The 24789-nt window shown below is 51.1% G+C and overlaps 1 protein-coding gene across 1 annotated transcript in view; it reads left to right on the top strand.

Moving 5' to 3' along the window:
• COL4A1 (collagen type IV alpha 1 chain) overlaps positions 1-24789 on the top strand; it is a 133314-nt gene that overhangs the window by 32310 nt on the left and 76215 nt on the right. Inside the window, exon 2 of the mRNA XM_027557963.1 lies at positions 22419-22478. Coding sequence (XP_027413764.1) covers positions 22419-22478 — 60 coding nt within the window. The remainder of the gene's footprint in view (positions 1-22418; positions 22479-24789) is intronic.

The following is a 24789-nucleotide window of genomic DNA, read 5'->3' as shown; positions in this document are numbered from 1 at the left end:
CTGGAGTGGGTTGCCATGCCCTCCTCCAGGGGATCTCCCCGACCCAGGGATCGAACTTGCATCTCTTAAGTCTCCTGCGTTAGTAGGCAGATTCTTTACCAGTAGCTCCATCTGGGAAGCCCTAAGGTCCTGAGCAACCATCTTTCCAGAGTCCTGCCTATGTCCTCCTTTGAGAGGCTGAGGTGTCGTGGCTCCAGGCACACCGTCTCTCTGCAGACCTGTGAGCTGGGAGATGAGTCGTCCTTTCTCCCACCCCCTCGGGCACGTCCCCCGCCCTGCCCGGAGGGCTCACTGGACATCAGAGAGGCCAGGTCTCTGGCATTGCAGCGGATGGCAGGGAAGCCTCCCGCCCGCCGGGGGACCGGAAATCCTTCTCCCGTGGGCGTATTGTGCCGTTTGTGCCTCCGTCAGCAGCCGCTGCCCTCGCTGCGGGTTTTTTTTGTGGCTAATCCTGAGCTGCTCACAACGGCGTGCTTCCCATTTGGTGCGCTCCTCCCCAGCGCGGTGCAGCCCTGCTCACCCCCTTTTCAAAACTTGGGTTTCATCTCTGATTTTCTAAGATTTCTTCCGGACTTCCCTGGTGGCCCAGCAGTAAAGAATCCGCCAGCCAATGCAGGAGATGCAGGTTCGATCCCCAGGTCGGGAAGATCCCCTGGAGAAGGAAATGGCAACCTGCCCCAGTGTTCTTGTCTAGAGAATCCCACGGGCAGAGGAGCCTGGTGGGCTACGGCCCAGGGGGTCACAAAGAGGAGGACGTGACTTAGCACATACACACACCACTTAAGTTTAGTATGTTTATTAAATTCACGAAAGTTGAACGCTGTCATTCTATAACCATATCCCGTCTGTTTTCAGGCTTTGTCACTTAACCAGCACTGCCCTTTGTCGCCTGTTTCACGTGGTCAGTGTCCCACCTACGGTGATGTGGGCAGTCAGTTCCGTTTCCTGTTTTCTGGTCCACAGCCCGCTCAGGGACCACCTTCTTCCCACCACCCCGGCTCCCAGGCTGGCGTGGTGCTGGTGTCCTGAGGTTGGCAACTTTGTCTTGCTTTGTCACGCAGCACGGTTCACAGTGACACGGACGGGCTGGGCTGGAAGCAAGCCGTGCTGTGTCCACCTGAAAGGCGGCCCCGCACCTCCCTCCCTGGGCTCTGCCTGGAGCTGGGTGCGGGGTGCAGGCTGTGGCTGGTTGGCCCAGCCCAGGCTCTGCTGCAAAAGAGCTGAAGCGGGCAATAGCTTTCAGCCCTTTATCCCGGTGGCGATCTTTTGCTGTGTAGGACGTCCCACGCTGCTGGGCATGACTTCATCCTTTGCAGAGTGTATGGCTGTCCCCGCTCCACCTGCTGCTTGCTGCCAGCTCTGCCCGGATGGTCCCCATCGCCTCCTGTCCCTCGGAAGCCTGCGCCCAGGGCTGCGTGGTGCCCAGGCCGGCGGGTGGGCACACACACTTCTCGCACTGCCCCGCCGTCCTGACCGGCGTGTTGGCTCAGGGATCTGCCAAGCCCCGTGTTCAGTCTCAGTCTCTGATGAAGAGTAGTTCTGGCTGAAATTGATGTAAAATGCCGGCTTCCTTAACAGATACACACTGGGATGTATAACGTGATCCACACAGACCCACCATCCAGCATGGGGAGCTCCCCCTCAGTGCTCTGCACTAACCCACATGGGAGAGAATCAAGAATGGATACGTGTGTATGTATAACTGAGTCACTTTGCTGCATGTCCGAACCTAACACAGCATTGTAAATCAACCACACCCCAATAGAAATAAAAGTTAAATTTTAAAATAAGTGAAGAATACATGCATTTACAGAATGGCAGGTTCATTCTGCCGGCAGGATGAAGTGCTGCGGGAATGCACACAGGGGTTCAGAAATGAGCCCTCCGGTCCCTCTCAGCCCCCTGTCAGGACGGACGGGAGGTGGAGGCTCGCACAGCCTCTCCCTTTCCCGAGGGCGGGGTGGGGCGGCGTTGCCTCTGGTCTCTTTGTCAGGACCCTTGGCTGAGCCGCGCCCCATCACTGAGGTGGCCCTGCTGGTTCCCAGCGGTCCCCTCCCCTCACCTGAGCGTGAGCTGCTCACACTGGTCACCACGACCTTCCGTGAGAGTGTAGGTGTGCGTCACCTGTGCACTGGAGTCTGAGTCCACTGCACGGACCCTGACTGCTCAGCTTTGCTGAAGAAGGTCACCGTCTCAGCATCTGCAAGGATCTGGCTTCTCAGACCTTCTGTTTGGAGCCGCGTTGACCTCTGAGCTGCTGAGGACTCACTCCAGGCCTTTTGTGAGTCTGCTCCTGGCCTCCAATGGTGGGCACAGGTGTGTGTGTGTGTGTGTTAGTCACTCAGTTATGTCTGACTCTCTGTGACCCCAGGGACTGTAGCCCGTCAGGCTCCTCTGTCCTTGGGATTTCCCAAGCAAGATTACTGGAGTGGGTTGCCACTTCCTCCTCCAGGGGATCTTCCTGACCCAGGGATGGAACCCAGGTCTCCTGCACTGCGGGCAGATTTGGCCCACTGCGCCACCAGGGCAGTGGGCCAGAAGGATGAAATCCACCCTTGGAGAGTAAGCCAGGTTTGGTCACCGCCGGCTCGTCCCTCTTCTCTTCTGGGCTTTTCTACCTCCCTCCCTTTCATCTCCCTGAATGGAAATCAAGTCACGCTTTGCTGGCTCTCAGGTGGCTTCAGGGTGAGCTTGAAGTGTTCTGAGAACAGGAAGGAGGCGCCAAGCTCCCTGAGCCCTCAAGGTCCACATCGGTGGACTTGGGCGCCCAACCTGGCGTCTCCTCACTTCTGGACGCACAAGCTGTGCTTGGGGGGCCGGCGTCCTGCGCACGCTGGGTGTTCAGCCTCTGACCTGGAGGGGAAGGACGGAGAGCCCACGGAAAGTGGAGCAGGGACTGCGGCCACATGTGGAGGGGCTGTCCCGGGAGAGCCCACGAAAGTGGAGCAGTGACCGCCGGCCACGTGTGGAGGGGCTGTCCTGGGCTCAGGAGGCCTCGCCCCCAGCTTGTCTGGTCCAGACTCCAGCATCCCATCAGCTAAGGGCTCTAGAAGACCTTGGCCCCTGTCAGTGCCTGACCGATGGGTGCAGGGAGGGAGTGAGGGGTGGGGGAGGGAAGCCGGGGGTGGGGGTGGTGGGGATGGGGGAGGAGAGAGACAGGCTCAGGGAGAGGGAGGGGAACGCACTAATATATTCGAGTCCATGGACAGAGGTAGCATGTAGAAACAGTTTCTTTTATAAAAAAGGAATACTTTGGGGTTGAAAGGATTAATTCTTGGGAGTAGAGGAGCCGCTCCTTCTGCGGGAGTGGCCATGCGCCCCCAGACGCTCTCACCTCTCACCCTTCCCACCCTCTCAGGGAATCTGGTGCTTGGACGTGGAGGTGGGCTGCCGTGTGGTGGGGGTCAACCGCGGTGTCTGCAGCTCCAGGCAGATGCCAGGCAGCCCGGGCCTTTGATTCAGCTTCCCCAGAGGGTGGAAGGAGTGATCCCACGCCTCCGGGAGCCACAGGCATGTTCTGGAGCCCTGAGAACTCCCGCCTGTGGTTTGCGGCTCTTTCAGAGTCTAAGAAGGACCACATCTGGGGGCCCGCGACCTCAGATCCCTGAGAAGTGTGGCTTGAGTGCCAGCTCCAGGCTGGGGCTGGATTCCTGCTGGGGGAGAGGGCGGGGCCCCCTCATGAGGAAAGTCCTCCGTGTGGCAGCGCAGGGGCTGAGGGCATTCTGAACTTCGTCTCTGCTGCGGTGTCTGCAGGTGTGCTGGCCCTGGAAACTCTGCAGCTCTCTGCCCTGCTCTTTTTTTAAAGAATAGTAAACACTGAACTTGGACTGCAAGGAGATCCAACCAGGCCATTCTAAAGGAGATCAGTCCTGGGTGTTCTTTGGAAGGACTGATGCTAAAGCTGAGACTCCAATACTTTGGCCACCTCATGCGAAGAGTTGACTCACTGGAAAAGACTCTGATGCTGGGAGGGACTGGGGGCAGGAGGAGAAGGGGACGACAGAGGATGAGATGGCTGGATGGCATCACTGACTCGATGGACATGAGTTTGGGTGAACTCCGAGAGTTGGTGATGGACAGGGAGGCCTGGCGTGCTGCCATTCAAGGGGTCGCAAAGAGTCGGACACGACTGAGCGACTGAACTGAACTGAAACACTTAACTGCTTAATTTTGGATTTTGCTGGATCCATTGTTAGGAATGTATTTTTAGTTGGTCATGACACACAGAGCCCAGATTATATTTCTTCACAGTTTATAAAATAACCTACTAAGTATCTATAAGGAGTGATCTGCAAATACTTAATTTCAACTATCAACTTCACGTTTTCACGAAGTACACCATGGGGTAAAACCTTTATTATCCCGCACAAGAGGCAAAATGTAGGTTTTCATTCATTCCATTCAAGAGGTAACGTTGGTTCCATTCTGATGACAAAAGACTGCAAAGCTGCTCATTTTACTGGAGGTTTCGGAGTGGGTTGCAGTGGCGAGCTGGTCCAGCCTCTCTTGATGATGTGTTTTGCCCTCGACAAGAAGATGCTCAGGTGGTTTTCCCAGCACTTACTCATCACACAGAGCTCACCCTTCTCCCATCTGAACTTCAGGTCCAGACCTTGAAGTGCCAAGTCACGTGTGACAGCATCCCGGGAGCTCAGGGGTCGTCCGGAGACCCTCTGCTTTCGTAGCCCAGCTGGTCTGTTCTGTGGCTTGGAGCAGAGAAGGAGACACAGACGGACGGCTCTCTGGTGGCAAGGCATCCACTGCTTTTCTCAGTATGAATGCTTTCCGTACAGGTTTGAAGAGCACACAGGGTTCATCCAGAGAAATCTGCTTGCTGGGGAGCTGAGTCATTGGTTCAAGTTCAGATTTCCAGTTTTGAGTGTAAACCTCTGGCCCACTCACCACAGTGGGAGCTACCTTATGCTCGTGGGATCTGAGGGGTCTGGGACTGGGGGGTCTTTGGGGTCTGCACCAGGAGTGGGCAGGACTGTTGTGGACTCTTGGCCACACTTGAAGTGAAACATTGATTTTAGAAGGGGGCTTCCCTGGAGGCTCACTCAGGCGGTAAAGAATCTGCCTGCAATATGAGAGACTTGGGTTTGATCCCGGGGTCGGGAAGATCCCCTGGAAAGGGAAATGGCAACCCACTCCATTATTCTTGCCTGGGAAATCCCATGGACAGAGAAGCCTGGAGGGCTAAAGTCCATGAGGTCACAAAGAATCAGACAGGACTGAGCGGCTAACACACGCACGCTGATTTTAGAACCCAGTCCTTGACCAGAAGGGTCTCCTGCAGAAGACAGACTGGTGGGGAGGTCCCTGAGACTGGTGGGACATTTGGAAGGACAGCTGGCAATAGAGACCCTTCACCTGGAAATTCCAGGCAGGTGGTGTTAATTAGAGCAGCTGAATCAGGAGACATGTGTTTCCCCTGAAAATGCATTGTTTATGCTTTCCTCCCCATTGTGTAAACTCAGACCCTCGGGTCAAGTGTGCGGAATTTCCTCTTCTTTGTACAGTAGCCTGGCTATGGGCTGGAAAGGATCTCAGGAGTTGTTGATCTCTGTGTAATTTTGTCCAAATAAAGACTAGAATTCAGATTGAGGAGCAGAGGTGACTTAGATCCCGGAACCCTGTGCTTGAGTCCTGCACACACAGGGGGCTTGTGAAAACGACTTTTGTATTCTGTGAAAATGTGAAAACGACTTCTGTATTCTGTGAAAATGTGAAAATGGCTTTTGTATTCTGATTCACTGCAGATGCATCAGGGCTCCCCAGGTGGTGCCAGTGGTGAAGAACCTGCCCGCCAAGGCAGGTAGCTTACGAGATAGCGGATTCGCTCCCTGGGCCGAGAAGGTGCCCTGGAGGAGAGGGCCCGGCAACCCACTCCAGTATTCTTGCCTGGAGAATCCCCATGGACAGAGGAGCCTGGAGGGCTACGGTCCATGGGGTCACAAAGAGCCGGGCCATGACCGAAGGGGCTTAGCACGCAGAAACGCTCCCACTTGGCTGTGTGGTAGTCTGGTTACCTGGGAATCGGGCCTGGTTTCAAGTCCATGTTCTTGGTGTCGCCAGAGCTGCAGGAAGAGCGGGGGCCCTGGGTTCGGGCCCTGGGTCTCGGGCCCCCTCCCCGGCTCTGTGATGCTGGGCCCCAGAGAACAGCGGGGCACCGGTGCCTTTGTGGGAGAGATCTTGGCCATCTACCCACATCTTGCGTCTTCCGTCTTGGCTTAGGAGAGTTGAGGCTTCGGTAAACTTCGAGGGATTGTAGGAGACACTTGATTCCAAGGCTGGGGAAATCCTGGGCTTCAGGACAAAGAAGTCCTAGGGCTTTCCCTGGGTATAAGAAAGGGTGGCGCTTCAGAAGAACATAACCAAAAAGAAGGAAGCAAGCAGGTCTCCAGATCTAGTAGGTGGAAAGAGAGCGAACATGAGAATTGTTTTCAGAGAATCTGGTGGCAGAGCCTGAGAGTGAGAACTGGGCTGTCAGTTTCTCGCCGGGGCCGCCGTGCTTCCTGGGCAGACGCAAAGGGGGCTTGGTGAGCCAGAGAGGTTTGTGGTGGGCACTTTATCTCCTGCGGTGGGCCCAGTTCTCAGCAGGGAGTGTTACTGGGAGAACACTGAGGTTATGAGGAGAGAGCGGAATTTGTGGAAAAACGTCCCCCCACCCACAGATTTTCTCATTGTGGTAAATGAGCCCTGCCGTACGGTTTACCACGCTGACCACCCCGGGCGTCCAGTCCGTGCCTTTGCGTCCCTTGGCCTAGCTCTGTAAGCGGCTTCATCATTTCAGACTGGAACTCTGAACGCGTCGACAGGAGGAGCGCGATCCTCTGCGTCAGGTGAGACGCGCAGTCTGCGCTCACCTGGGGCCGCCTTGTATCCCCCGTGACCTTGGTTTGTGTTAAACATGAATACTGAGGATGTAGGGTTTGGTGAACTATGGCCCATCCTGTGGGCTGCAGGCCTGGAGGAGGGAGAGGCTCCTGGTTTCAGGGTTCAGGACAGGGACTTGAGATTGGGTGGCCCGGTGACCCAGTGCCAGGGACAGCGGCGTTCAGAGCGACTGGACACAGCTGCTCGTCTCACGCACGGAGAAGACGGAGCCACTGGGAACCTGACGCCTGGGTCTCTGGTCCTCGCCGGGCGGGGCTTGTCCATCGACAGTAGTTGGCCTCTGGTTTCCGTGGCCATTAAGTTAGCAGAACTGCATTAGAATGGCTGCTTTCTTTTGATTTAAAATTATATCATTTCTCACGTTCCGAGCACATTCTTCGGGGTCTCTTTTGCTTTTACCTTTTCTTTAATGAACCCCAAATGTGAAAGCGGTTCACAGGCGACTGGGCCTGAGGTTTCCTCTGCTTGGCCGCGCAGTGATCTGTCCCAGTGAAGACGGGGTCTCATTTTCAAAGGGGAGGTTTGTGCAGTGCCGGCTTCCTGTCTAGACCGTGGAGTCAAACCCAAGAGGAAAGATGGCCCATTTTGATCCTTTGACTCCTTAGGCTAAAATGAGATTTCCCATCACATGCTGTGCTCCACCTAGGTTTTGTAGACAAGCCTTTTTTTTTTTTTTAAAGCAGTATTGTTGGTGAAATGCTTTCAAGCAGCTTGTTTATCTTTGAACGAAGCTTAGTGTAAACATGTCGTGTCAGACGGGAGCGTGGCTTGTCCCGTCAGTGATGGAGCCTCGTAATTAGGGTCCTAGCTGAAAACAATGTGCAATGATGAAGGCCGAGCAGAGGGCGGAGGAGAAGGGGGAGATGATGGTTTGTCCAGAGGAAAACGAGATCTGTAGAGGATGCTCTGGGAAGGTCTGGGAAAATGCACAAAGTAACAGGGTGGGAAAAGCCCAGCTGTGTGTGGTTCTGAAAGTGGGGTGGAGGCTGCACTTCTCAGAGCAGACTCCGGGGGCCACAATGGCTCACTCAGGGGCCCAGGGAGCCCCCAGAGCCTGGTGGAGGCTGGAGGATTTCAACGTGTGGTCCTGCCAGGCTCGGTGCTCAGGGCTGCTGGTGACTGTGAGCCGGTATCTTGGTTGATAGATCAAGGCTGCAAAATCCGATGTGCATTTTCCATTTTTAATGCTATGAGATGCAATTAAATGCACCTACCACTCAAACCATACTGAGCATAATATAATCTTACTTTTTCCAAGATATTTAATGATTTAAGGATTTAAAAAATACATATCTTGGTACCCACACTGTATTAGTTTTCTCTGTATGGTGAGATAACTGAAAGCTTTAGTTGATCTAAAATTGAAATCTGTGGCTGGTAAACTAGTATTATTTATTAACTTATTTATCACTCACATCAGCTGGTAATTCCAGACTGTATTTTTACTAGAGAGAAGGTGGATGGCTGGAATGAACAAACTGAGGTGTAAAGACTCAAAGTATATGTCACTGTTTAAATTAATTTGTGGAGCTTGGGTATTGTGGGGTACTAGTGAACACGTGGTGAACTTGTTTTAAGGTGTGTGATGCAAGGCGGCGAAAGGAGTTTTCAAGTTGTAGCCCTCTCTCCAAACGCCTCTCCACACCTGCATCCTATCCTGGTGTTCACAGATTGAATGTTGTAATTTCAAAATGCGTCTAGCGCCTTGCAGTCACACACCCTGGCTCACGTTCCAGTCGATGGCAGGGATGCGCCTCTTACTTTTCTGTGAGCTGTGACCTTGTGCATCCTTCAGTTGCTATGTCATAGGACCAACATGTCATGGGGAGCATCAGTCAGCCCTCACTGAGTGCGTGAAAAACGTCATGTTTGTTCTCTCTGACTAGCCGAATCCAGAATATAACTCAGTTCTTTTAATGGTCAAAACAACTGGATTTGCCCGATTTCAGAAGACGTGTATTTCCAAGTTAAGGGTTCCGGAGAAGTACATTGTAAGTTGATTTTTTAAAAAGTGAATGAAGGCTTAAGTAATTTAATCATCATAAAGGGATATTTCGTGTGCATGCACAGAGCCACACACACAGATCATGCCTGTATGTGTGTGTGTGTGAGAGTAAGATCAGTGGCAACAGCAAACTTTATGTTAGAAACAGCACCCTGAAAACTGTATGGTTAGTTGGTGATTCGTGTCTTAATTGGGATGTTATTGACTCAATATGAGATTAATTTGAAACTCAAAGTCCCTTTGATAATTCAAGAGATCAGTGACTGGACACACACACAGGATTCGTGTTGGAATCTGGCAACAAGAAATAAGTAAAGAAAAGAATTGAGTCACCACCTGGCATTGTATCGGCAAGTCAAAGTCAACTGGAAGTGGAGGTCGCTTTGCTTCCCTGTCCAGTCGTATAACTTAACACAGTAAGACACGTCTTGATGTCCAAGACGGTCACCACCTCTACTGTGTACGGGGAAAAATGACCCAAGTGCCAGTGGTGAATTTTGCTAACGTTAATCCCTTAAGAATTCCATGCTTTATGTATCATTTGGCCAGATTCTCCTCTTCAATAGTCTTATTGGCTTTTGGCTCTTTCATATTTAATTTCTTTCCAGAGCCAGCCCAGCTCATTGCATTCAGGACGCCTTCCCCAAATTCTGTGTGAGTTATCCCCCTTTTTTATTCTCCTTAGTTTTCCCCTTTGAATAATGCCCAATTTCCTCAAATGAGAAATAATAACAGGCTGTTTTAAACATGAGCTTTCACTTAGAAATTAACATAGAAATTTGAACTCAAGAATTGGCAGTTTATATAGCAAAGACCCTAAAGTTTTTCAAAGAAGGAGACTTAGCTTGCTTTCAGCACATAAAAACTTTCATCAAAATGTGAAAATACAGTTATTAAAAGCCCAGGTGTGGTTTTGGTTTCTGATGGGATAAACCTCACCAGGAAATATTTGTTTTGAGCCGTGTTCACTGTCTAGTTCTTCTTGTTTAATTTTAACTTCACTGTTGTTCACTTGCCAAGTCGTGTCTGACTCTTTGCGACTACATGACTGCAGCACGCCAGGCTTCCCCGTCCCTCACCATCTCCCGGCATTTGCCCAAGTTCATGCCCATTGGACCAGTCACATCATCCAACCATCTCATCCTCTGTCGCCCTCTTCCCCTTCTGCCTTCAATCTCCCGCAACGTCAAACTTCACTGTAACTGGTAGCAAAAGATTTCCCAGATATTCCTAGATATTAACACACTTATACAAGTTCTTTGCCGTCAGAAACCACATTTAAATGCTCACAAATCTCCTAAAACTCTCCATGGTAGATAATGGGGCAGTAAATTATTATTGAATACAAGTGAAAAGAATTAAGGCCTTAGGACTTCTTGTGTGCCACTCGAATTGAATGGGCAAGGCTGTGGGGTGAGTGACTCCTATTTTGTTTATTTCATATTTATATTCATATTAAAGTGTGCACGGCTTAAGTCTTCTAAATGTTTTTCTTAAATTCTCTTGGAAGACATGAGGTTTTCTGGAGTCTAATACAGTTTGATAGTCACTGGTCAGTGGGTTGACATTTGGTTTCAACAGGAGCTGGTAAAGGTAAGGATTGGTTCCTTGAGTGTTAGGAGTAGGACTCTGCTCAGGGGCGGCGTGGGGTGTGTGGTTTGGGAATGACATCTCTGCAGGCACAAACCGCGGGCGGCTGACCCTGGAACCTCAAGGCAACCTTAGAGGTGTCTCTTGGCGTCTCTCTCGGCCTCAGTGTAAACACCAGACTGTTGCTGAGAAAACCACCGCTTCCTTCTGTGGTTCCCCCATTTTCCTTCCTAAACCGTAAGTGTTGGCTTGTGTTTTTGGGTCGGTCCTTTGAAAATGCGCTTGCAAAGCAGGGTTTTTGGTCCACCATCCATCATCTTCCAGAAAAGCCCAAGGAGCTGAGGCTGTGCTCGAGCCCTGGTCCGACATCCGCGTGACCTGGGCGTCTGTCTGAGAGTCTTCACGTGGGCCTCTCTCTCATCTTCGGTCAGAGGAGAAGGCTCGCGCCACTGTTAGTGTTCGCTGTTCCACAGGGTTAATTCTGTGGCATTTCTGTTCACATTTTGAGCTTTCAGACCTGGTTTTAAAGCTACACCCTGTTCTCCTTTGGGGCACTGTTTCCAGCAGCGAGTCTTCTGGGCCTGCAGACCTGCACTGCAGCGGTTTCGAATCTGTCATTTATAAGGAATCCAAAACCTCACATGTATTTTTGAAAAGTGGCTTCAGGATGAGTCTGGTATTCGAGGCTGAGCGCAGCTATGAAAATTACATTTTGGCTTCATCCTGGCTGCTGGGCTCAGTCTAAACACGCACACTTTTTCTCAGACATGTCCTGTATCTGACCGGCTAGGGGAACAGCTGAGATGACTGTCCTAACAAGGTGTTTTATAGCCTCTGTGAAATGCAAGGAGTGTGAATGAAGTGATATCATATACACTCATTTAATGCACAATGTGGTTGGCCTCTTTCTTACCAGAAGGAATATCTGTTTTCTAGCCTCATTCCTGGAAATACGGTATGCCTTCCCCATCTGCAGAGAAACCAGCGATCATGTATAATATTTACTTGTTCCAGGGAAAAAAGTTGGTAATCCTGTTGCCCTTGGTTTAAGGGAACTGGTTTTGAGTTGCATGTCAGTCACATTCATCTTTCCCAGGTCGGTTAGGCCTTTCATGTTGCCATTTTAAGTGTGTTACAGACGGTCGGGTCCTGAAAGGATCGGGAGGTGGGACCAGTGGGATCAACAGGAAACTGACCGCACTTTTTCCTCCCCAGCCGAAAGCCGTCTTCATGGCTTACTGCTAGTTACCTGGGGCTTTCCCAGCGCGAGCAGGGCCTTCAAGGCGTCTTGTTAAAGACGCTCTAACGAGGCAGGGAAGGCCACTCCGCGTGGCTCCGGGATGGCTGTCAGTGAACGGACCGGGCGCCCTTGGACCTGGCTGTTAGGTTTCTCACTTACTGTCCTGTGTGCGGTAAAGCTGAGCACGTTTCCCGGGTCCCAGAAGGACGGGCCTCAGAAGCGCCCTAAGCATTCTTTCGATGCGCATTTTCGCCCCATGAGGGATTTTTCTGAAGCTACAATGCAGGAAAGGTCCTGGAGCCATTCTCCGAGGCCGCGGGAGGGGGGCGCATCTGTCCTTTGCTCCAAGACTCCTGCAGACTCGTGGCATCTCGGCGTCACTGTTTGTGAGAGACTGTGTTGACACGGTGTTGCTAAGACAGAGACAGGATGTTAAAAGCAACTGTGAGTGTGGGATTCACAGGCCTGCCGAGAGCAAGACTCCAGGGAGAGTGGGCCAAGGGCAACTGATAAGTCCCCCCACCCCGCCGAACCAAGCGCCGGACCTCAGGCGCCTGGGGGCTGCGGCACCCGCCTCCCTGCCTCTCTCCTCCCTTCCAGCCCCGTCCTCTCCTTCCTGCTCTCCTTTCTTCTCCAGCCCTTGGAAACCCTGCCGGCCGTAGCACTGCGCTGCGTGTGTCCCACTCCCAGTGCATTTCGGGCTGCCGATGGGCTGGCAGAAAGCGCGCAGCACTTCTGCCTAAACAGGTGCTTTTACACTGAGTGTTAAACTTGGAGACGGCACACGTTTTACCCTAAGCCTCAGAACTGGAGTGCCCGGGACCTGGTGTCTTACTCTGTCTCCTCGCCTCACACCAGGGCTGCTCCCCACAGGTCGCCAGCCCCCCGCCTTCCCAGGGGGACACAGCGCCCCGGCCGCTTCCCTTCTCGGGTGCCCACTGGCCTGCCCCTCCCCTCGGTGCCCCGACCCCGGTGCCCCGTGCCCTCCTGCTGGGCCGACCCCCTTTGCCTCTTTCTGGGCAGCAAGGCCCCCTCCCCACATGTCCGCCTCCCCTGGCCAGGCCAGCCCCCTCCGCCTCCCTCCCTCCTGCTCTGGGGTCCCCGCATCCCTGGACCGGCCTTGGGGACCCTCCCTGTGTGTCTGCGAGTCTCTGCTCTGTCTCTTGAGGGGCCTCAGATGCAGTTTCTCACTTTGGCCTCCCGCTCACTGAGATACTCAACTCAGCCTTGTCAGCGTCGCGGGCCGCAGGGCCACCCGCCCTGCCCCAGGCGTGCAGTGCAGCGGAAGCCTCCTGGCAGGTCCGATCAGAGGGGGCACCGGGCGGCTCTGATGTGGTGTGGACGCGCGAAGGCCTCTCCCCAACCCCCACCCAGTCCCCCAGCCCCGCTGGGGACAGACCTAGAGCAGAAACAAGTGACTGAGGGGCTGAAGTCAGAGAGCCAGAGTGGGTGGGGCGGGAGGAAAGGTGGCCCACGGGGCGGCAGGACGGTGCAGGAGGTGGGGGCGCGCTGCTCCTCACAGGCCGCAGGGGGCGGTCTGTGGCTCTCACGGGAGCGTCGTGGACACGGTGGCCAGGGACTCGGGCAGGAAGGACAGTGCGGGGGCCATGGTCATTCCGGGTGGGGGGGCAGTTCAGTTCAGTTCAGTCTCTCAGTCATGTCTCTTTGCGACCCCATGGACCGCAGCACGCCAGGCCCCCCTGTCTATCACCAACTCCCGAAGTCCACCCAAACCCATGTCCATTGAGTCGTGATGCCATCCAACCATCTCATCCTCTGTCGTCCCCTTCTCCCCCTGCCTTCAATCTTTCCTAGCATCAGGATCTTTTCCAGTGAGTCAGTTCTTTGCATCAGGTAGCCAAAGTATTGGAGTTTCAGCTTCAGCATCAGTCCTTCCAGTGAATAACCAGGACTGATCTCCTCTAGGATGGACTGGGTGGATCTCCTTGGGTGGTGGGACAGGCAGGTGAGAAAGGTGTCCGGCTACCTGGGGAGAGTCGCTGAGACTCAGAAGCCTCCTAACGGGAGGTCCCTTCAGAAGGCGGGGATGTCCTCTCCGGACCCTTGCTCATTCCGGACAGTCAGTGATTCTGGGAGAACATTCTGGCCAAGGACTCCTCGGCTTCGTCCTTCAGGCCAGTGAGTCAGCAAGCACCAGGGGCTCCACCTCCACCCCCAGTTCCCATCTCCAGGCGGCCTTTCCACCCACGGGTCCCAGTGGACACGGTCGTGGTCATCTGAGCCGCGGTCACGGGGCACCTAGTCATCATCCCGTCTGTGCGTGGGGCCCCCCAGCGACCTCTGGGAGACATGTGGGGTTGCCCCGACACCCTCAGTTCACCCCCCTCCCTGGGCGAGGATGTGGGAGGAGGAGACGAGGGGACGAGGGGAAAGGGGATGAGGGGAAGGGAAGATGAGTCAACCCACGTGGTCCGACGAGGGAAACAGGAGAGCCAGCCTGCCGTCTCATGACGGAGGTCGGAGCCAAGCACACACCCGAGGGTGCTCGTGAAGCTTGCGGGGAGCCCCCCTGCCCCCCAAGACTGTGCAGCTCGGTTCTTAGCCTGACTGCGAGAGATGTCGCGGATCACAGTTCAGTTTGTTCCTCAGATGTTTCATGCTCATTTTTTTTTTTTTGCCAAGAACACATCAACACTTGGAGTTGTTTTCCCATTCGAGCAGAAGTGTTTTGTGAGTCTCAAAGTAGTGGGGATATTCTGTTTCCATGTTTTCCATGATTAGAACAGAAATGTTATTTTACTGAGCTAAATTCTTTTCAGAAATGTTATTTTACTGAGCTAAATTCTTTTCTGTTGTATTAATGAGGAAAAGTTATTTTCACATCTTTGGAATCACATTTATCTTACATTTATCAAATAAAACGCTGAGGATAGAATCACCGTAGAGCAAATGCAGATGAAGGCGCGTGGGCTGTGGGCTCCTTGGACATCCGTCACCCTTCTGTCCACAGTTCCCAGCGTACTTCTGCAGATTCAAAAATGCTGTGCAAAGGTAGACGTTTAAAATTGTTACTGTGCTTCGGCGTTTGGCCTAGGGTTTGCATTCTGTCTTGTTTTTAGATTGCCTTGTTTTCATAAATGACTTTTTTGGTTGGAAAATTTAGAGAACACTACATAATAGTAGCTTCAATAATGGGGTTTCCTTGTCTTTTACTTTGGTGGAATTCCTTCACACCTGTTAATATTTTATTTGTTTTTTTTAATGTTTATTATATGTAATTTTGCACCATAGGATTTGGTTCTTTTTTAATTGGCGTGGAGTGGGTTTTGTTCGTTTCAGGAGTACAGCGCAGTGAGTCAGTTCTGCGTATGTCCACTCTGAAGACTTTTCCCATGGAGGCCACTGCAGAGTACCGTGTGGCCTGCCCTGTGGTTCCTCCCGGTTATGCTGTCACGAATTCTTAAATCCTATGCACGCATTTTGGGGGGCGGGGTGGGTTTTATTGAAGAAGCGTGTGAATTTGCAAAGGCCTAGCTCAGTGACTCTTAGGGTCCTTGGTCAGAAACCAGGTCAAGCCAGGACATTTCCAGAAGCCCCTTGAGTCCCCTTCTCGTTGCCTGTAGCCCCAAGGATGAGCACCCCGCAACTTCGCTTGTTCAGGTTTGAACTTTATATCATCAGAGTCTCTCAGCTGGTTTTGTTTGTTGTTTGTTTGTTCCTGCTTCCCAGTCGCTCGGTACTGAGTCTTCGAGACCCATCCGCGTCATAGCCCCCCAACCTCAGTGGGTGAGGATTTCATCCCATGGATCCAGACCACCATGTTTTATTCTGCTGTTTCCAGTTCTCCCTACTGTGTAGAGTGTTGCAGTGACCATTCTTGAGCATGCCTTCAAGGAAGACTTAATTAAAGCACAGCAAAGTGCAGATGCTGGAAGTTCGCGGCTCACTGAAGTTTTCCACGTGCACTGCTCCGCCTGGTCGAGCAGAGAATGTCCCAGCACCCGGGGACCTCTCTGCAGCCCCCGAGCCAGCAGGCTCCTGACTTTCGCGGTCGATGGCATCACTTGTTCTAGATCTTAAAGCCGGAGGTCATACAGTGTCTGCGCTCCTACTGAAGTTCTGTTTTTAAATCATGGCTTAAAAACCATTCTGTTGAGGAATGGTTGATTTACAGTGCTGTGTTAATTTCTGCTACATAGCAAAGTGATTCAACCATACATCTATCTGTCTGCCTATACATACACACGTGTTCTTTTTCATATTCTTTTCCATTATAGGTACTTAAGATTTCGAATATAGTTCCCTGTGCTACACAGAAGGACTTCATTGTTTATCCATTCTGTGTGTAATAGTTTGCATTTGCTAACCCAAACTCCTAGTCCATCCCTCCCCTCCTGTTGGAGAAGTTTCAAGATGCTTTTTCAGGGCACTCCTGTCTGGGCTGGGGGTCCGTGGAGGCATTGACAGCCATTTTGCAGAACCTCTTGGCAGTACACAGACACTGAAAACAAGAATTGCCAGAAATAGCATACTCTAGTTAAAATTACAAACAGGGTGCGAGCTAGGACATACACATGAAAATCTCTCATATATACTCTCTGTTTCTTTATGATGTTTTAGTTTCCAAAAAGAGTGAGCTCATGGCGCTTTGAGGGGAGGGTGTTATATTTTATCTGCCGTACTAACATTTTGGGGCTAATGAAACAGAGTTAAAAATAATATAATTGAAAAGGTTGAACTTCAGTGGCATGTGGTAAGGGCAAGTGCTGTGAAATAGTCTCAGTAATGATAAAGTATGATGTGGCTGTTGATGACATCTGCCCACATACGTGTGGGGCAGGTGCCAGGAGTGAAATCTGGGGACAAGTGCACGTGTGATGCTCAGCTCCAGTTGTTGTTCAGTCACTAAGTCATGTCTGACTCTGCAGCCCCATGGACTGCAGCACGCCAGGCTTCCTTGTCCATCACCAGCTTCTGGAGCTTGCTCAAACTCATGTCCATTGAGTCGGTGATGCCATCCAGCCATCTCATCCTCTGTCATCCCCTTCTCCTCCTGCCCTCAATCTTTCCCAGCATCAGGGTCTTTCCTAATGAGTCAGCTTTTCGCATCAGGTGGCCCAAGCATGGGGGCTTGGGCTTCAGCGTCAGCCCTTCCGATGAATGTTTAGGACTGATTTCCCTTAGGATGGACTGGTTTGACCTTGCTGTCTGAGGGCCGCCACCTAATCGTGTTGCAGAAGGGTTGTTCTGCTGGACAGCTCCCCCTGGAGGCGGGGTCTGGAAGCTCCACTTTTGATCTGTACCTGCTTTTCAGTTTCTGCCCTGGTGGCCCTGAAGTACATTCCTCTGTCTCTACGTGCTTCTTTAGTGGAGTAGATGATTATGCACGAGATTCTCCAAAGGAGGGCTACCACCAGGAAGAAGACGGGGCTCGTCCCATCACCACAAAACTATTCTGACATTTTGCACAGCGCAGAGAATGTGAAAAGGAATTTGAAAGATAAGCTGTTTAGACTTGGCCGAGGTCCACTTGTCCCTATTTGGCGGGATGCGAAACCCATAAAAATGGTTACAGTGGGGTTGGCACAGGGCGGTCTCCACGAGAAGCAGAGAGAGAGCCACAGAAAGGCGAGGATTTCACTCTGTTAACTCGTCTCAGACATGCTTCCCTGTGGAATACGTGTCACGGTTAACAAATCACCTTGATGGGGCATTCTCTGTTTTTCTCCCCCATGCAGACACGCATACACACACACACACGCATATACACACACACACACACACACACACACACACGCACAGTAGTGTAGCAGCTGGCTTCCTTGCTTAGGTAAAAGGTCTCTCTAAATGGAACTAGCAAGCCTCCCCCTTCCTGTATGCCCACCTAGAACTCTCTGTGATGTCGAGAAGTGCTTTCGGTCGGCCTGCAGGCCAGAGAAAGAGCGGAAATTGAGTTTATTTTGAATGAAAGTCTCTGACCCCAGTCACCCGTCTTCCTTCTCTGGCGCGCGGACTGTGTCGTAAATCTTTGGGAATTTTTAGAACTTAGCATACTTTATAGCATTAATTCTGATGGTTTGACTTTCTGGGAACTCTTAATTGGGGCATGAAAGAAAATGTACATTCCATTCACTGTTCTGTCCTCTCGTGAAGAGTGTAGAGAGACTCGTCCAGAATATAAAAGTGCTCCGCTGACGCCGTTCCTTTCGCATCCCTTCACAGTTGTGTTACCTGTGACGTTTAAGCTCGATCCCTTCCGTCGATGGTGTGCGTGTCCGACGGACTTCATCGAGAGCTGGTGTAGCCTTTTCTTCTTTTTCAGATCATGTTAATTCAGGTCGGCTTCCACTTGGAGGGAATTTGTTACGCTCTTGTGGTGAACTGCTGGCTGTCGAGGTTGGCTTGGTTTCTGAGTTTTTCTACAGGCTTAGGGGTACAAATGGTGGTTCTTTTGCGCCTGAGGACTTTGTCGGCTTCTCTTACCCTCATGTAGTCTGAGTGACCCGTGTGGCTGTGGGCCACGGATGAGCTCCTTCTAAGGGCTGGGCAGAAAGCTCGTTTGGGTTTTCCCGTGCCATCTTTTTGGCCAACCCAGTAAGACATGGACCAGGACCCGCAGCGCTGCGACCTTTGAGATCTTCAGCCACGTCCCCCGTTTCCAGGGGCAGACGGTCTTCCTGACCAGCCTGGTCAGCCGGGCCTGTAGGTTCAGCGTGTGTCTCCCCGGGGAGAAGGCATGGGCCTCCTCGGGGGACTCGGGGCTGGTTTACTTGACCTCGCACCCCGGGGAGGGGCCAGGCAAGAGGGATGGGTGGGAATGCGTCACAGAGTACAAGTTCTTCCTGTTCCAGAAGCCGAAACACACGGGCAGGGAGCTAGCTGCTCGGACCTCAGGAAGAATGAGCAGGCCTTGTCCACCCCCTCAGATGTGCAGCCAAGGGAGCTGCTGGAGCCGGCGGGGGGTGGAGGGGTGGGGGGGACGGGGTATGGCTGCCGGAGCCAGTGGGGCCGCCTCGTCTCTTGGTTCTGTGGAGAGGTCCAGATGCGGAATGTGATTCCCCAGGAAGTCCTGAAGCTTGTGGCATGGGCTTCACATGTCAGGTCCCCAGTGAAATCGTGACTCTGAGTAACTCATGCCATTTTCTTGTTCGCCCTTTTGAACAGCGGTTCAGGATGGAGGGTTGAGACTCGCACTACTGCAGGCTTTTACTTAATGAGCTATTTCAAAATCAGACAGTCAGGCAGATTGAAGGGACGCTCGGAGCGTCACTGATGCCCTTTTCAGCTAGGCATCCTCGAGTCACAGCTGAAATGACTCTACATGCCAGGGTGAGATACAGCATCAGTCATTGTGTGGGCCAGAATAACAATATTTCAACGTGGGTTTTATTTAGCAAAGTACATGTGTCTCTCATGATTTTTGTTTGTTATTCTAAAAATTAGGTTTTTTTGTTTTTTTTTTAAACAGAGCCATTTTGCATAAAATGCTAGGCCACCCAGATTGTGAAGCAAAAATCGTGGTCTAAAAATGTCTTTTGTTCTGAAAAGTTGCCCATCGTTTAGATGTTCTTTGAATTATCAATGCTTCAGGACTATCTTCTAGGGCCAGAAGTGGTAATAAAATTTCCTACATGAATAAAGCAGATAAAGGAGACATGAATATCTTTTGTCTGGGACTGAGAAATGTTCTTTTTGCTTGATGTAAGCTGGTGGGAGCAGGGTGAGGGTCCTTTATTTCTGTAAGAGGGCTATAATAAGACTTTAGTTCTTTTTTCGTCTCTGATTTCATCCAGTAGTTGTTATGACCTGGAGTGTTGTTCAAGGGAAATTTGCGGGTGTGTTTCTGGGTGTGTTTCTGTAGCAAGAGCTCAAGAAACAGCTTGACCTCAGCATCCACCATGGGGGCCCTCTAACCTCTTATCTGGGGTCCCCTACAATTAAGGCATTTGCTGATAGCTTAAGGGAACAGTTCCAGGAAACTCACTTTTATAACCTTCCTCAAATTGAATAAAGATAAGCTTCTGAGATTTTAATCAGCCTTTCAGAAGAGGAAACCTCAGAATCACCAAATGGCCATTTTCAACTTGAGTGACTAAGGTCTGGTTTTGAAGACGCTGTTGTCGACCTGTGGGTAGGAAAACCCACCCCGCCTGGGCTGCTGTTGCCCACCACCCACCGACCCCGGTGAACCTGGGCTGTGGGTGGACAGGTTCTAAGTCCATGGGTGTTAACCTGATTGGCTTCTCCTTCTGGTCTCCTTCTGGGTAACTGAGCAGAGTTCAAGGAGCAAGTGTGGGTTTCTGAACCCAGCTCAGAGGCAGGGACATGGTGGGGATGAGACGTCGCAGAGAGGAGCCACCTGGAGCCCAGGTGACTCGGGGCTGCCTCACCCGTTGAGCTTACCTGGCTGGGGGCTAACCTAGCAGCTTCGCGCCGTGCTGGGGGGCCCCTGAGAACCTCCGCTCTCCTCGGCTGTCTGGGCATCTGGAGTGGTCCCCCACTCACCGCCGAGTTCCTTTTTACAGTGGTTTCTCACAGTGCTGTCCCTGCATCGTGAGCTGACACACCAGCGTTGCTGGGTTGTCGTCTAGGGTTGTTATTTGAGGTTGATTCAATGGACGCCAGCATCACCGCCACCACCATCAAAACAACAGCGATCAGACGCCTGCTGCTCTGTCTCATCAGCTCTCAGGTGCCTGTGTGTTCGTGTTCAAATGCCTCTGGGGTTGGCGCAGATCGAACAGTTGACGGGGTGTCGTGGTTCAGTCAGTGGTGGGTTTTACAGCCGACATGGTCGCAGGTGAAATACGGGCTGTATCAGGCTGGGTGTGGCGCTCCGGGGCTGCCCTCCAAGTACTCTCGGGGTCCTGGAGACACACACGCCAAGGACTGTGAGACACACGTGATAAATGTCACAGTGCTGTTCAGTCACTAGGTCGTGTCCCACCCTTTGGGACCCGTGGACTGCAGCAGGCCAGGCTTCCCTGTCCTCCACTAGCTCCCAGGGTTTGATCAGACTCCTGTCCATTGAGTCGGTGATGCCATCCAGCCATCTCATCCTCTGTCGCCCCCTTCTCCTCCTGCCCTCAATCTTTCCCAGCATCAGGGTCTTTTCCAGTGAGATGGCTCTCGCATCATGTGGCCAGAGTACTGAGGCTTCAGCATCAGCATGTCACAACAGAGGTGTGTAGTCCACATGTCATGGGCACTGGGTTGGAGCAGTGAGCCCTTTGTTGGGCATGGTTGAGGAGGCTCTTTCTGCAGTCTGTTGGTTCTTTAATGTTTGTGCATTTCGGATGAATTTCTGGAGCACAGGTTTCAGGTTTTAGCCTCATCTCTTTGGACAGCTGTAAGTGGTCACCCAAACCCAGATTCTGAAGCAACGCTGTGTGCATGGGTTGATTTACACTGTAGGAGGTTATGAGAGTGCGTGCTGAAGAATTGCTGAAAGACGAGTCGGGGAGGGGATGGACTTGCAGTGTCTGGGGTCCGTTGGGACTGTTGTCAGTCATCCCCATTTCCAGAATATAAAATTAAGAACAGCTTACTGTCTTGGAGGCACTTGTTCAGATTTCATTTTGTAAAGTAAATATCTCCAGATGTAGCTGTTTTATGAAGAAGATTTCCAAGGCATTGGAACCAAGATGAGCACATTGTTTTCAAAAATCGGACTTCATGCAATCACAATGCTGTTAACAATATGGGTTTATTTTCCAGAAGCCATATTGCCAGGAGCAGCGTTTAGGTGTGCACTGGATCTCAGGCTTAATATCGAGTTGCTGGTAAAGCTCGTTAGCTAAATTCTACCTATCACACCCTCTTCCATTCTGTCCACAATATCTATGTCTATTCTGGCTTAGAATTTGGATTCTTCTGAAGAAATTGCAAATGTATTGAGCACCATCGTCTGTTTGTCTTCCGATGTGTTGGCAGTTTTCCACGATGGTAATTGAATTGAATTCATCTCAGCCTTGTCCTCGTGTGTTATATTAAATCTCCTGACTCAGAGTTCACGTCTGTAAAGTGGGAATGGTGATATGCGTCTTGTTAGACAAGAGGCAGCTGGTTGATTGTTGCATTTGGTGGGCATTTGAACACGCTGGTTCCCTTCTTCTCCAGCTCGTCTCACCCACTTGAATTCTTTGTTGTGCATTTTGACTTTAAACGTTAGAAGTGAATCACAGGGGCATTTGGTTGTGGAGTGTTCTTCTGTTGAAACGTCCTGATTGAACTGAATTAACATTTTGTTATTCAGGCTTTGGGCCTGTTTGTTTCCTTTTTGCATGTTTTGCGTGTCATTGTGTCCTGGGGATGTGAGGGGCAAAGCATGGACCCTCCCCACCGCCAGTTTCCTGTGGTCTCAGCACTGAAAGTCCTGCACCAGGAGGGCCTTTGCAAGTAGCGGTGGTTCCTGCTGGATCTCAGGAAGTGGAGCGAGTCCGCGTCTCAGAGTGTCAGTGACAGCACTCCCTCTTTGGACTGAGTGGTGCTGTGATGTGTTCCACTCGGGGCTTGCTGTTCTGTCTGCCAGGGCCAGAGATGGACTTCTGAGCAAGTGCAGAAGGACTTGTCCCCCTAGGACGAGGCCACAGAGTGTGTGTGTTAAGATGGGGCTGGTGGTACTGGGTAGGGCTTTTCCCATAAATAGCGAAGATGCCAAAAGCATTTCAGTTGAAACCTGGACCTCCTGTTCTTCTGTTTAAAGCTGTTTTCTCTTCCTTCCAGGGTGGGTGTGCCGGCTCTGGCTGCGGGAAGTGTGACTGCCATGGCGTGAAGGGACAAAAGGTGAGTAGCCCTCCGAGGGCGGCGATCCCTCAGGTCGCCATCGCTGTGGAAGTCATTACTTTAGAGCAACCGAATAACCAGCAAGTCATGCTGAAGCTTTTTACCACGTCAGGCATTTCCCCAGAGCAATACAAATCAAACAAAACCAGGCTCAACAATATTTTTGAGGCATCCTGTCTGCTCCTCCCCAAAGCTGGTAATTATTGGTGGCAGTTCACGCTAAAAAAGCGATTTGGTTTCTTTCCTTTTTTGACTCTAGAAGGAACAAGTGTATTGGCAGAAAATCCGTTGAGTCAATCGCATTCTTTGGAATTAGTGCACGAAGACTAAACTTAGCTTTTTTTTTCCTGAAAAAAAAAACAAAAAACAAAAGTTTCTCTTGAACTTGAGAGCCTTCTATTCAAATAAGAATTTTTAAACAGTTTTACATTCGTAACATACTTGTCTAGATTTATTTACAGAAACAGTAACTATTTATCATTTCCCAAATGTACAATTATAATTTTTTTTCTAAGCAGTACTCTGCCCTCTCTCTCACTTGAAGAATTGCAGATCTGTATGAAGATAATTTTCTCCTGAAGGCAGGTTGGGTCTGTGCATTTCAGTTGTTTGGAGAGAGGGTTTTCACCCCAGGACAGGGCAATATCCTGGCTCTGTGTGGGGTCACCATGGAAACGGGGTGGGGTCATGGGAAAACCTGGCCGCTGGGCCACAGCAGCTGGGGCCACGTGGAAGGGAGGCGGAGACCCCTGGTCCTCTTCCCACTTTCTGGGAGCTGGGGGTATTGTTCAGGCAAGCCATCCCTTCTGGTCTGCCAGGGCTCCCTGAATCACAGACTCACACTTCTGAAATCCAGCAGGTTCTACTTTGCAGAAAATTGTTCCGTTTCTTTTCAGCGGTTTGCTGACGTACCAACATCACCCTTTTTAAAGTCTGTAGACGGTTGGTGCCACCGCTATCACCTGGACAGGCTTTGAATCAGTGAAGTCTGTGGAAGCATTTTCCTGTCCTCCAGCATCCACACTCGGCACCCGCTTTATCGTCTGTAATCCCTCTTCTCGCGCTGTTTTCTTACTCAGGAAGTGTCTCTAGCTAGTTCCAGATTGCATCCTCGAGAGTAACGGCAAGATGTTCGTGTCACAAAGACTCTTTTTGTGTGTGTGTCTAACTTGAATTGTAAGCATGCTGAACTAACAAAGAAATCCTTCAAACTATACAAAGTGGAACTTTCAACAAATAGGAACTGGAGACTTATCAACATCACTATGGTTTTCTTGTAACTTAGAGCATCAGAATTGGGGGAGGGGAGGGAGAGTTGGTGTTTCTTGCTTATAAAGAAAACGCGTCTTTTCCACCCGCTTTCTTGGTCTCATTCTCCACCATCGACTGCACCCCCTGGCGGCATTCACTCAGGCTCTGGTGCTTTTCAGACACTATTCCGGTCTTACTTTTCTAGTCTGATTCATTTTACTTTTAGCCCCAGATCTCCCCCTTAATATGAGGAAGTAGAGTCTTTATATTCATTATATATGAGGAAGTAGATTCATCCAGGTGCAGCTTTCCAAATATGTTTGGCCGACTTCTTCCTGACTTGACAGGGGCCTGGCCCTCGTCAGTTCAGAGCTGGTGAAAGCACCTTCAGAGAAGGCAGGTCACGTCTCGGGGTGTCTGACACCCACCCCAATGAGGAAAGGGGCTGTGGGTGTTTCTTTTCAAACCCGAGCACGTGGAAGCCTTTGCTTTGGCCAGTGCATCAGTGGAGGCCCGGTCTGTGTGTCTCTGGGCCCAGGAACACACTCCGTAGGCCTGCCTTCCACTCGGGCATGGCAAGGTCAAGGTGGGAAGGTCACAGGGTCGCCATGATCCTTCCTGGTCTGCGCATGCTCCTTCAACAGGCTCCTCCACCGTCCACTTTGGGTTTTATACCTTATTATTATGATTCAATAAAGTCTGTTTAAATAAAATACTGGCAAGCAGTGGGTTAAACCATCCTGAATTTGTGTTTTAAAAGGCTGTAAGGATTGAATGGATTCAGACGGCCTCTTGAGATTTAGGGGAACAGCTAACTGATTTAGGATTATATCCTTTAAACAGAAAGCGGAGCTCTGTCTTTTCTCCCCTTGAGTATAAATATTTCAGGTCCCATGGTTCACATAGCATGAGCCGGGAAGAGGGCCTTCCTCCCACTGAAAGAGGAAATTTTAAACTTCCACTTATTGTCTCGGACGTGATGTTAAAATAATCAGTTTAACGATGGGAAACACCCAGAGCCTGCCTGAGCCGGACCTTCAGATCTGGTTCCATTTCTCTC

The sequence above is a fragment of the Bos indicus x Bos taurus genome, chromosome 12 (assembly GCF_003369695.1).
Source record: "Bos indicus x Bos taurus breed Angus x Brahman F1 hybrid chromosome 12, Bos_hybrid_MaternalHap_v2.0, whole genome shotgun sequence".
Taxonomy (NCBI): Eukaryota; Metazoa; Chordata; class Mammalia; order Artiodactyla; family Bovidae; genus Bos; species Bos indicus x Bos taurus.
The sequence above is the reverse complement of the archived record's forward strand: the minus strand, read 5'-3'. Positions and strand labels throughout refer to the sequence as shown.